At 42.3% G+C, this 13,399-nt stretch overlaps 1 protein-coding gene across 1 annotated transcript; it reads right to left on the bottom strand.

The window, feature by feature from the left end:
• Nucleotides 1-11,511: 11,511 nt before the first annotated feature.
• On the bottom strand, nt 11,512-12,171 carry LOC311169556 (putative membrane protein C3orf80 homolog; the record flags this gene model as incomplete). The annotated part of the gene is made up of 1 exon (XM_084231613.1): nt 11,512-12,171. The coding sequence occupies one exon, from the start codon at nt 12,169-12,171 to the stop codon at nt 11,512-11,514; it is 660 nt and encodes a 219-aa protein (XP_084087739.1).
• Nucleotides 12,172-13,399: the final 1,228 nt, after the last annotated feature.

Below are 13,399 nucleotides of genomic sequence, written 5' to 3'. Positions count from 1 at the left end.
AGAGTTCATTGTGCCTAATAATGAAGCTGCTAGAAGTATCTCTTTGGAAGCAGCAGCAGCAATAGTAGCAGCAGCAAATGAAACCCTGGTAGAGCAGAGTGCTTGGTGGGCCTGGAATCTGCCTCAAGACAGGTTTCCTGGCTGCAACACCATCGCAGGTGGAGATTGGATCAGAAGGCAGTGGACTTTCATCAGCTCAAGTTTGTGTCACTCGATAAACTTGGTTTAAAAAAAAAAAAAAACAACTTATTTAGAACAGTCTACTGTAATGACAACTCCCCAGGGATCCTTGTCAGCCTGTGAGTCCTGAGCACCATCCATACCACCCTGACCTTGGGAGGAACTGGACTCTGATTTACCTTGTCATATTTCATCTAACATGATAGACTTTTTACTGTGTTAAAGTTTTTATGGTTCTCAGATATAAGTAAAACTAGTTTGAAGTAGCCAGAGACAAAAGGAAATCATACTGTTGAAAATATAAATCCTCTAAATTACAAAGACCTTAAGTTATATTCAAACACCTGAGACAACCTTACAGCTTGGCTCAAAATTTCAACTGGTCAACCCATTTTAAAATATTAGCCTAGAAGCAATTAACGATTACAACATTAAAAAATATCAGATCTAGGCCCTCCCTGGTGGCGCAGGCAGTTGAGTACAGCGCTGTGAAGCTGTCTGTAGCCTCTGCAGCGTGGGTTCCATCCAGGATGGCCAGGGAGATACCCACATAGAGCGGCAGACCTCTCCTGTCTCACCTGCTGCTCCCCTCAGCAGTGTATTTCAGTCAGTCTGCCCTTTCTGTTCCCCACTCTATCTCTGGTGAATCTTTTCACCCTTCCGCACATCTGGCCTGTACCCCGGCTCTTATATGCATGAATAAATAAATCTTACAAGAAAGGAAAAAAAAAAAGAATATTATATCTTAAAAAGGAATGTAATGCTATTAGCATGGATGAACCTTGAATATGCTGAGTGAAATAATATGGATACAGTAGTTTGATATTGTATGATCCCACTTATATGAGAGCCCTAGAGTCTGCAAATTCATTGAGTCAGAAAGAGAACAGTGGTTACGAAGGGCTGCAGGGAGGTGAAAATGGGGATAGAAATTTCTGTTTGGGTTGAACAAGTTCTGGAATTTGTGATAGTTGTACAACATTGTGAATGTATTTAATGCCACTGAATTGTGCAGTTAAAATGGTAACTCTTCTAATGTATATTTTGCCATAATTTTTAAAAAGTATCTAGAATGGCCAAGAAATACTCTTCTCATTCCTCTTCTTACTTGGGAATGCCTGACTTCTCAAGGTAGTAGGTACTGGAGTCTGAATTTGTGAATATCTCCTTAAATGATCAACCTGATGACTAGCCTTAACTCAATATATCTCAAAATTATTACCACAGAGTCTATTAACACTAACACAAATACTCCTTAAAAAGTTGTCCATGAGGGCCTCCCCGGTGGCGCAGTGGTTGAGCGCTGGGTTGCGAAGCTGCCCGCAGCCTCTGCAGCGCGGGTTCGATCTCCGGCTGCTCCTCTGCCACCGGGGAGGGTCCCACATGGCGCGCAGACCTCTCCTGCCGCCCGCTGCTCCCCTCAGCAGTGTACTTCGGTCCTTCTGCCTGCTCTGCTCCCCGCTCTGGCTCTGGTGAATTCTCTCACCCTCCCGCGCTTCTGACTGTACCCAGTGCTTGTATAAATAAATAAATAAATCTTAAAGAATTGCTTGTACTCTAAAAAAAAAAAAAAAAAAAAAAGTTGTCCATGAGCCCATTTTTTAGAAATGGCAAATTAAAGTGGATGGCTACATACTTATGCATGGGAAAAGGCCTACCCTCTAAACCCCATGTTCACTAGCATATCTAGGTTTCTTTTATAAAAATGTCCCATTCTTTTCAACAGGAATGTTGGAATATTCTGTTTGTTGCAGGCCACCAGGATATGTTCAGTTTGTGAAATATGATTGAGCAATTACTTGTAAGTTGTATTTATAAGTCCATTTGTATATGTTTTCTATATTATATTTCAATAAAAAGTTTTAAAAGAATGATTAAAGTATAAAATTTATATTATTTTGCTATAATTTAAAAAGTAAAAAATTATGATATGTCTACATTCTAATAACACTCCACTGATGCCAATGAGGTGTCTTAGAATTTAATTTAAACTCGATTGATTCTATTTCAGCTGCCAGCATAAGTAGGAACCCCCGCATACCCACATTTCTAACTTTCTTGGGTTCAAATTTGGGAATTCCCACCACTCTCAGGTTTGATGATTCATTAAATAAGTAACCAAACTCACTGAAACACTTTCTATTACAGTTTTGTTATAAAGGAATAGCCAAATGGAGGAGATGCATAGAGGAAGGTCTAGGAGAAAGAAGAGATTTGGGGGAAGTGGGAACATAGAACTTCCATGGCCTTTAGACACATCATCCGCCCAGCACACTCACATGTCCACAACCAGGAAGCTCCTTTTAGCCTTGGCAGCCTGAGTTTTTTTAATCAGGGTTTCATTATGCAGGCGGGATTGGTTAAATCACAGTTGCGTAATTGAGCTCAATATCCACCCCTTCTTGTTTTAGGTGACTGAAAGGTCTAGCCCTCTGTTCACCTGGCTGGCTTTTTTGGGTAATCAGTCCCACCCTGGAGCTATCACCACCCCCAACACACATGCTTCATTAGCATAACAAACACTTCTATCAGGAAATTCCAAGGATTTTGGAAGCTTTGTGCCAGCCCCTAGCCCTCCTAGACCAGATAGGTTTTTTATTGTATCATAGGTGACCCCTAGTCTTTAACCACAGGATCTTTTATAGCAAAAGAAATATACCTAATAGAGTAAGTATAACAGATTTGGAGGAGTCAATGTGGATAAGGATAGGAAGCATAAACTCAATTTCCCAATGTACTCAGTTACCATTATCAGTATTATAATCTTTCCAATAATAATACTGTTATAGCATATTGCAGTATGATAGATATAATCTGAAAAATAAAAGATGCTGTCATACTATTGATACCGGAATTGTCAGGCCTAGTCTCCCAGCCAGGATCGGATTTCAGGCTGCAGGGCAGCGCTGAGCCCCAGCCGCTAGACCCCCACGGGTTGGTGTCTCACGAAGCCGCAGCAGGAACTTCGCAGACGCTCAGGCAAGCAAGCGAGAAGAGGCAGGTTTGTTTAGAAGAAAAAGTTTATTGAGGAGAAAAAGAGCAGAAATAAAGTGGGACTCCCAGGCCAGGGAACCAGGCCTGGGAGGGGCAAGGAAGCCAAAGTAGAGTCGTGTCTTAGGGAATATATACCTTTTTTTCCCTCATTATTCTAAAACTTCACCAGTCTCTTTGTGATTGGTTAGTTCTCGGCTGTCTTACTTAATTTGCTACTGAGTGCGGGATCTTCACATTCCTTATCTAACAGCTTTCTCTTTCCCCATTAGTTGCATCTTTAAATTTATGGCCCAGTCCTCTGGATGGGCATCCCTGCATTGAAGTTAAACAGCTGCCCTTCTAATGTGTCCATAAATTAAACCACTCTCCATTTTTCCAGTCTCCACCTCCCTTTATCACCTAAAGAAAACCAGGACCATCATTAACAGTATTAATATTATTCGTGGTCCTGGGGTGTTTGTTTTCCTAATGGAATTGGTTATATTTCTTTGGTTGTCCTTATCTCTGAAGCCTCCCTAAATTCTTCAGAGGTCCCTTCCTGCACTGTCCCTAAAAACTGCCTAATAACCCTAGCTTGCCCTGTCTCACTATTACGCTCCTATCCAGTCTCTCTCAGCCAGTCTAGTCCATCATCTTATGGTAAGACAGTGTCTATTCCTATAATATATTCAGGTAAGAGTCCTAGCCAGTTCGCATAAACCTTGTTGTATCAGTTTTTGTGCAGATTATCCCCCTTTTTCCCACCAACTCTGCATTTCTATATCTTCTCAATGTGTTCATAGTTCTAAAAACATTACCAGCAGATTTTAGTAAGACAGTGCATAGAACTTCCCTGTTAAAATGACCCAGAAACATCTCTGTCTTCTGACCTTTTTACTTACCTACGTACTTAAGAGTTTTGGTCCCCAGTGAAGGACTGAGGCAGGCCACTCTGGCCCTTTGTTTATCCTTACTGTGATTACTTACTCTCCCTGACTGCAGTTGCAGGTATTTTCAGTATGGGTTTCTCATGATCTTTGCCTTCTAGCTTTTTTAATTTCTCCAATTTTACTAACATGGACTTTTGGAAAGATTTTCAATATTAAAAGTCCAGCAGGGGGTCCTCCCAATTTTCAGGGATGCTGGTATTGAAACTTTGCTTCAACCTCATTAATGCCCATTCTATTCATCCAATAACTTAATAACTAAAGATTTCCTTCCCACTGGGGCAAGCTCATTGATACTCCATCTCTCCTCATTTTCTTGTTACTTTTAATGTTCTTGGTATCTGTAAGATCTATACGAAGAAGCTGAGGGAGCATATCAGATTAAGTCTCAGACAATTGTTCAACTTTACAATGGTAAGATCATAGGGGGTATCCATAGAAAAGGGGCCCCCTTAATCACAGTATTTACCATTACCTGGGTAAAAAGACATATTTGGTGGATGAATATCTCTATTGCCCTAAAGCTAATCCCACATCATTTGCATACAAAGCATATTAGCTGCTTGAGCTGGGGATTTCCATTTGGCATTTATAGGGTGTGTTGGAAAGTCCTTCTCAGTGTAAATACACTTCATTAGGTTGGCTGTTCCTTTGGGAATAACCCACTGTGTGTTTGCACAAAACTGGATAAAAGACTTGGCTAGAAGACCTGAAACCATACATGCATAGGAGAAAACCTAGACAAAACATCCATGACATTGGCTTCAGAGATGTTTTTGTGGATTTGTCTCCAACAGCCAAAGAAACAAAAGGTAATAACTCCACGGAGAAATGTGAATCAGCTGAACTTCTGACAACAATCATGAAATGTCTGAGAATTTCTATGGAAAGACAGAATCCAGAGAAGACCTACAGATATCAAATACAAAATTCCTCAAGAAAAGGGGAACCAAGTGGAAGATTTGACCAGTGTCAAGAATTTCATGGCCATTCCAAAGAAGAGATGTGAATTACAGGCAATCCTACTTGTCTTCTGATAACTCTTAAAGTACATCCTGTAGAGGCCCGACAGACACTCCAATACTGATGGCAACTCCAAAGCCCAAAAACTTGCTTATTGGGACCCTATATATTAGAGATATATACCAGATAGATCAGAAAAAAAAAAATAGAAAATCTATGGCTCAAAACATTTAAAATAAGAGAGGTGAAAAATACAGAAGAAAACCAAACAATAGAAAAAAATATTAGAAAACACACAGGGTACACACATGTTTTAATCAAAAGAAAGTGTTAAAGATCATAATATAAAACTTTTTTAAAACAAAAGAAAATCTTGAGTTATCAGTAAATTTATTGTAGCTGAAGAAAAAAAAAGAAAATATAGTCCAAGATTTCTTGGAATGCAAACATTTTTTGGTGAATCCAAACAGGAAACACTAAGTTTAGATGTTGACTCTATTGGATTTGAAGAAATATTTGGTTAAGTGACCCATAATCAGGATGAACCAGGAATCTCAGGAAACTCCTCTATAATCCTTATGAATATGAATCCAAAATGAAAGCCTCTGAAAATTGAAGATGTGGCCAAAGAAATGCAATACAGAGTAAGACTGAGGATAGATCTACCTTAGAAAACAAAATAGATTCCCAAGAATCTACACATTTGCCTAGTCAAACAGATGATATGCAAATAAAGGTGAACATAATAATATGAGCTTAATTTTCTTTTTTTTTTAAAGATTTATTTATGCATACAAGAACTGGGGTGCAGGCCGGATATGTGGGAGGGTGAGAGGATTCACCAGAGACAGAGTGGGGAACAGAACAGGCAGATTGACTGAAATACACTGCTAAGGGGAGCAGCAGGCGAGACAGGACAGATCTGCTTCGCCATGTGGGTATCTCCCCAGCTGGCAAGGATCGAACCTGTGCTGCAGAGGCTGCACAGCTTCACAGCACACAGCTTCACAGTGCTCAGCTGCCTGTGCCACCAGGGAGGTCCTGATCTTTATTTTCAAGAAAAGCTGAGTTGGGGAAATTTCCTACATTTCAGTAGGGACACAGATCCAGAACTGATGCAGAACTAAAGGGTCTCAGTTACTTACTTCAAGGGAAAAGAATCAAAGAAATATCAAAAAGAATATTGTGAAGAGCTTCTAGAAGAAAAACTCAGAAGATGGAGTTACAAAACAAAAGCCAGGGACTACAATATCAAGAGAAGAAAGTAAAATTTTTATAAAATCTATAGGAATCTGATGGCGTGGCTAATTTGACAGTTTATACACATGGAGAAAGGTAATGAATTAATGACGATGTTGCAAGAAAAATTTGTCTACAAATGAAGAGAAAATCATGTTCCGACCTAAGGAAAAAATCAAAATTAATTTCATCTGATAAAATCTTTGGTCAATATAGAATATTCACACAAACCAAAATGAAAACGAGTAAATCTAGAACATACCAATCCTTTGTCTGATGAAACAGCTGTAGCCAATCAAGAGGCAGAAGCTAAAACTCTTGACAGTTGCCCAGTAAAATCTAGAACAATGCAGTGGGGATTCTAGATCATTTAGAAGCAGTTGTGAAAAAATTGTAAAGTTAGAGATATCTAACTGGAAGAAAATCCACCCAATGAAAGAGCAACCATATACAGCAGTTGAAGAGGAGTCTGTGTAGAAAATTCATGAGTATGTAAACAGCACACTGTCAATGCTAAATCAAATTCTCTTTTATAAGTTCTCCCTGCTCAAATAAGGTCTTCCTCACAAAGATAGAAGGATATGGTCTTTTTTCTAGTAAGATAGAAGGTCTATGAGCAAGAACAAAGGGAAAACAAAGAAGCATTCCTCAGACAAAATGACACAGAGAGAGGAAATCACAAAGATACACCTATGAGAAAAATCCAGAAGCAGGAAGACATAGCAGTCAGTGGAAAAATATGTCTTATGGTTTGGTCTCTGTCATGACTAAAATGCAAGTTCTAATTGTTTGCCCTAATACAGCAGAGGACACATTGTTAAGGAAGAGACAGGGAGAAAAATGGTGACAGTCCTTCCAGAAAAATCCAGGTGAAGAAGCAGAAAGATAAAGAGCTAAATCAAGAGTATTGTTTTAGATCATGAAAAATCAAAATCCTTGTTACAGAGATGTGAAGATTTGATCATTTGCCCAGTATGACAGAGAAAACAAAGACAAGCTATTTATTATGGTCCTTTGGTGGGTAAAAAGGAAAAGAGATCTGGTTCAAACTGACAACCTAGAGAAGTCAGCTGAGGCAGAAAACAAAGGAAACACTTTGAAAAATCCTGTTTTACCAAAGAAACTGTACAAAAGACCCAGCCATAACCAGAGTGATATCAATCACAGTCACTCGGAATTCTAAGAGATGTGTTTCTTTGCAAACACCACCTGAAAGTCCAAAGCAGGGTAGGAACAATATACAAAGAAAGACATATAAGATAGCAAGACAATGAAGATGCTCAGCTAAGATGAGGGCACAAAGGTGAGAATATTTAGTTGATGAAATTTAGTCTATTTAGTTTAGAGGAAAGTTGATGGCAAGCGTAAGTATCCTCTGATTTTTTGCCATGAAATGAACAGTGAATTGTGTGAGTAAAAAAGTAAAGACATTGTAGGTTCTGTATGTATTTAAGTATAATCAAAGTGCTTTAACATTTGACATTTGATTATTTTGTAGACAAAATTTTAGAATTAAGACATTCTCTTCATATGGAAGAAAGGATGTCTTAATTTCTTGCACTTAACTGATTGCTAATTCATTCTATGTTGATAAAAATGCCTTCCTTTAGCCAATCAGTTTTTAGCCTTTCACCAATGGCTGGACAGGAGAGTGAATGAAATAATAAGTTATAAACTAGTGAGGTCAGATATAAACTTGGCAAATATTCTGTGATTAATTGGGTAAAAATTAAACCGGGTCCTTAAAATAAAACAACTCATTGTTTCTCTCGACACAGAATTCCAAATTAGTTTTGATTTTTGAAATTTTTACAACAGCCAATGCAGGATATTACATAAATCTGAACACTAAAGTCATGTTTTTAACTTATCAGTTTCAGCTCTAAATTGTTTCCCTTATTAATTCCACTTGAGAGAAACAGTATGAAGTACAACATTAAGGTACTTAGCATAATGCTTTTTATACTGTTGATGCCATTTCCTTAATATTCCCTTTGGCCTTTACAATTGAATCTTATTTTCCTTATATAGTACACCTCCTGCCCTTTGGCACAATTGCCAATGCCTTTTCCATGCTGGAAGCACATTTACATTTGCACAATGTGGCAATTAATGGCCTCTCAAAACTATCATTCTATCTCCAGAAGACAGTTCCCCCTTGGTTATGTTATTGAACTTCAATAACAAATTGCTTTTAAGCAACTGGTGAATATATATATGATTTAGAAAATCAATCATGTTTTTTTACATTCCAGCTGGTTTCTTATCATATTCAGGATCATTATTCATAAGAAGTCAGTGAAAGTAAAATACGCTGAAATGTTTTAGTATGTGAATTGCTTTAATAACTGAAAACCTGGAGCAAAAGTTAGCACTGGAGAGCTTGGCATTCCCAGGTGGGTTTGGTTAAGGAAAGTATATATGTAGCAGCCTTGTAAAAACTATCAGTCACGTTTCTCTCTCTCTCTGTCACCACCCCCCAAAGCTGTGTTCTATGAGTAGATATATAATATTAAAACTAAGTTACCATCACATCATGAATTATTTTAAGGTAATAGAATAACTATTTTCTACATAAATTAACTCATGTAATTGCATATAACCGTTCTATATAATATAACTTCAGGTGAAATCTTAAAACAAAACACACACTGCCCTTACTGCCCTTAGTGCTTCAAAAATGTTTCTACCCTTATTCTAGCATCATGATTATATTGGCTCTATTATTAACATGGCATATTATATGTGTGTGTTACCATGAGACATGTTCACTTACATTAATAACAATAGTTTTTAAAGATTGTTTCTACATTATGTCTGGACAAAATTATTCTTGGTAAATCAATGAATTGCAAGGAAAAAACCAAAGTAGACTAAAACTGATTTTTATTGAACTGAGGGATATGAATTAAGCATGGGTGATGTGTACCAAAAAAACTGTAAAACTTGTAATTTTAAAATCCACTAGGACCTCACTGCATGATTGATGTTACCTTATAAACATTCTGAATTTTAGGGGGAGAAATATTGATACAATAGTTAATACCGGGGGAATATACTTGATGGATATTATAAGTGTATCTTTAAAGATTTTGTTGCAAAGCTCAAGATGTAAATAGTAACAACGTATGCAATATACCTCATGTACTGGTTCTTGGAGATTTAGGTTGATGTTTCAAATATGGGTGAGTTTTATGAAGTGTTTAGAACAGTGTGCCTTCAAAGGTAAATCATTTAAAAGAATATGAGAACAATCTAGTTTGAGTGGTCAGTGCTATTGATAGTCATATGCAACTAAAATTTACAATGTTTGACTAGCACTAATATACATTCTCAATATGGTTTCAACCCCTATGCTTTTGCCAATTCACAACTTAATACTGCTTTTAAATGGCAAAGGAACACATTTCATATTTTAATATCCTACCACCTAGTCACACATCTGATACAATTTGTACAGAGAAAGATTTTCATGTTTTTCTAGGTTTTAATGCACTTCAAATGATTTTTCTTTAATGACAGGGTTGTTAGCTTTTAGTTTAGGCCAAGCCATTCTATTACAATTCAGACACTTCAAGATTCTGAGAACTGTCAGCCTTCTTCAATCAGCTTTCAAAAGTTTAAAGCCATCAAATCATTTTCTTCTAAAACAATTCAGACACTTTAAGATTTCTCAGGATTGTCACTTTTTTGATCAAAAGAATAATGCTTCCAGAGGCATGTGTGAGGTCAAAGTGTGTAATCATTCTTAATACTCATCCTTCCTCAAGCATAGAAAGCTCCTTTGCTTTCATGACAACCATAAACTGTGTTAATTATAATGGTATGTAATATGCATTTTGTACACAGAGGACGTGGCAACGTACAGTATACACAAAGCATTTTAAGATATTTCATACCACCATTCCCTTAAAAGACAATTCATAGAATGGCAGAACTGATACAATGACTTTTTTTTTTAAAGATAGGTTGACTGACTCCTGTAGTACATCAAAGCACAGTTACGGCTTTAAACAAAAGTTACAGGTCACATCAAGTTCTTATGTTTTGTATCATGTGGCGGAATGGATTCCAAAGGCATAATGAAGGGGGAAGTGCATGACATCATGCTTCATGTAGATGCATACATATATCAATCACTTTTTACATATAATATGTGATGAATGATATAATGAAGACCCAGATTACACCATGTATAGTTAATATAAAAAGTTATATATTATGCCACAGTACTAAAAATAAAATATATTCTTCTCAAATAGTGAAAATAAGATATCCTTCATGTTTTTTATGTCACATGTTTTCTCGTTTGACCATGCCTCTTTTTTCCCCCATTTTAAATAAAATAATGTCCAGCATTTCATTTAATTATAACAAGAAAGTGTAGAGGATTTCCTGGCCATTAAGACCTAAATGAAGGTGATAAGATTATCTTGTCATCAGTCGCAGAAATACTATCCTGAAGCGTTCAATGCATGGTAGAACTATAAAAATAAAAGCCAAATAAATATAAATATCTTCTCAGTTACTGAAAAATCAAAAGTTCAATTGTACCTTGTCATAAACACCGTCTTGGAGATACGTAATTGCTTATCTTGAGTAGGTACAGCAACTACAGGAAACCACGGTATCACCCACCAAGTGTGAGCCCTCAGCTGTGACTGTGCATGACTAGGTAGACAACAAAGGGTTTTGGGGCTTCCCTCAAAGAGGGGATTCGGTGCTCCCAGGCCCCGCCGCAGTCTCCAGGTGCGCTTGCCGGGTGGCTCCGCCGGCCCCCCTAACCCCTAGAAAATCCTGACTTGTCCAGGGGAGAAGTAACCGAGAGGTATAGCTTCCCGCTCCCTCCTTCCAAGCACTCAAGGCTCAAGCGTTCTGATTCGGGACGCCGGCACTTGGAGTGAGCACAATCATAGGCCAGACAGGGAGGGGGTAGGTATCCTACGGGGGTGCGCTCCGCTGGTCCGCTGCTGTCCCCACACCCACCGCGCGAGCCCAGCGTCTTCTTGAACCTAATAAAATAAGGTCAAACTTCAGATCCCGCGGAAGAGCAGGGTGGATGGAGGGTGATCCCAATCCAGGTCGCCCGCCACAGGCGATTAGGCCGGTGTGCCGGGCTGGTTCTAGGCAGTTGGTGTCCGCTGCAGGCGCCGGACTTAAGGTCTCGCCCGCAGCCCACAGCCCGCGCGGTCCTCGAACGCCCAGCAGCTCAAATGAGCGGGAATCGGCCTTCGCCGTCGGGTTCCCGGGCGCCCAGCACCGAAACGGGTAGCACGACCTCCCCGGGGCTGAGCTGCTGCAGCCTCATGGACTCCTCGTAGGTGGGCAGGTACTTCACCTCCTCGTAGCTGGGCAGCTGCAGGAACACCGGCGAGACTACTCGCAGCTCGTGTTCCGAGGCGCTGGAGGGGGCCGCGCGCGCGCCACCCCGGCCCCGGCCCCCGCTGTCCAGCAGCGAGTCCTGCGAGCCCGCGGCCCCCTCGTCCCGCAGCAGAGCCGGCGCGTCGTCGTCGTGGGGCGGCCCCGCGGCCCCCGCCTGCCCCGGGCGCGCCTGACCGCGCGGGTACCTGCGTGGGCTGGGGCAGATGATGCGCTGCAGGAAGTAGCCGATGGCGAAGAGCACCAGCAGGATAAGCAGCCCCGAGAGCTTGCGGACGAACCAGCCCACGTTGTCGAGGAAGGCGTGCAGCGGCAGCTTGCAGCAGCGCACAGCCGTGGCGTTGGCTGCGTCGCAGCAGCGCTCCCGCTCGCCGCATGCCAGCTCCGCGCAGCTCCCGCCGCCCCGCGAGGGCGCCACCAGCGCCACCAGCGCGAGCAGCAGCGCGGGTGCCACCGGCAGGCCCTCGGCCGTGACCCCCGGTCCCCACATGGCCCGCGCGCTCGCCGCTCCTTTTCCGGGCGGGGGGCTAGGGTATCCGTCCGTCCCAGGGCCCGCGCCCCTCTACCCAGGCGCTCGGCTCGGTCCCGCGCGCTTCCCGCGCCTCCACCACCTGCGACCCGAGCAGCCCCAGCTCGGCCTAGCTCCGGCGGAAGGAGGAGCCCGGGCGCGCCGAGGCAGCGGGAGGCGGCCGCCCCTCGCCGCTGCAGCGGCCACGCGAGCTGCTGAAGTCAACCCCTTGCGCCCAACCCGCCGGGCGCGGCGCGCGCCGTCCCGAGCCGCCCAGATGGCAGAAGCCGCCTGCGCGGGGCCGCAGCGGGCATTGTGGCCGTGCTGGCCGCGCTCTTCCCCCCCACCGTCACCTCTGGGGCTGGAAGGGTTAACGCTCCGCGCTCAGCCCCGGAGCCCCCTAGCCGGATGAATCCCGCGGTCCTGCTGTTCCCCGCCGGACGGGCGGGGGCTTTCTCTCGCGTGGGTGACTCAGTTTGAAGTGATTGGATTTCCCCAGGAATGTTATTTAAATTGACTTGCGACTGGGATTCGCTTACCATCCTGCTTGTGATCTTTCTGATTAAAAATGGATGATGGCCATTAATGGCTAGCACAGCCCCGCACGATCGCAGAGCTTGGGGGCGGGGACCGCGGGAAGATTCTGCTTTCAGGCAGATCCAAGGGGTGGGAGCTCCGCACTCGCGGGAGACCTCCGGAATAGAAAGAAGGCCCCGGGGAAACTCTGGTCAGGGCACCACAGGAGAGTCCCCAGAGAGGCTTGGAAAGATTCTGCCAAGGTGACCCCAGTTTAACAAGAAGACAAGAGGGGGTGCCTGGCTACCGAGCCGCTCATGCCACAAGCTTCCCAAACCCCCTGAGGCGTGAGGCAGAAATTTGGGCTTCAGGGCAGAAAGCTGCCGCTCCTCCAGCGTAAATAACACATCTGTGAAATGTCAAAGGGGAGTCGTAAGTGGTTGGCAACGTACCTGAGCATTGATCTGCGTTCTTCAAGGTTATTCTTGTTTGCAAAGTTTACCTTTAAGGGGAGTTTGTGCCCCCACTTAGCACATGGGGCAAAGTACCTTCTTTGAAGTCACCTCTTCCTGGGGAAGCCCCTGAGCCCACAGGAAGGGAAGGCAGTTTCTTGATTCTGACCCCAGGCACACATCATCTTGGTGGCCAAGTTAACAGCGTTTTAGAGCAACACCAGGGAGAAGCCAGGAGCTTG

Source organism: Talpa europaea (assembly GCF_964194135.1).
Source record: "Talpa europaea genome assembly, chromosome: 4".
Taxonomy (NCBI): domain Eukaryota; kingdom Metazoa; phylum Chordata; class Mammalia; order Eulipotyphla; family Talpidae; genus Talpa; species Talpa europaea.
This window is presented reverse-complemented; position numbering and strand designations above follow the sequence as displayed.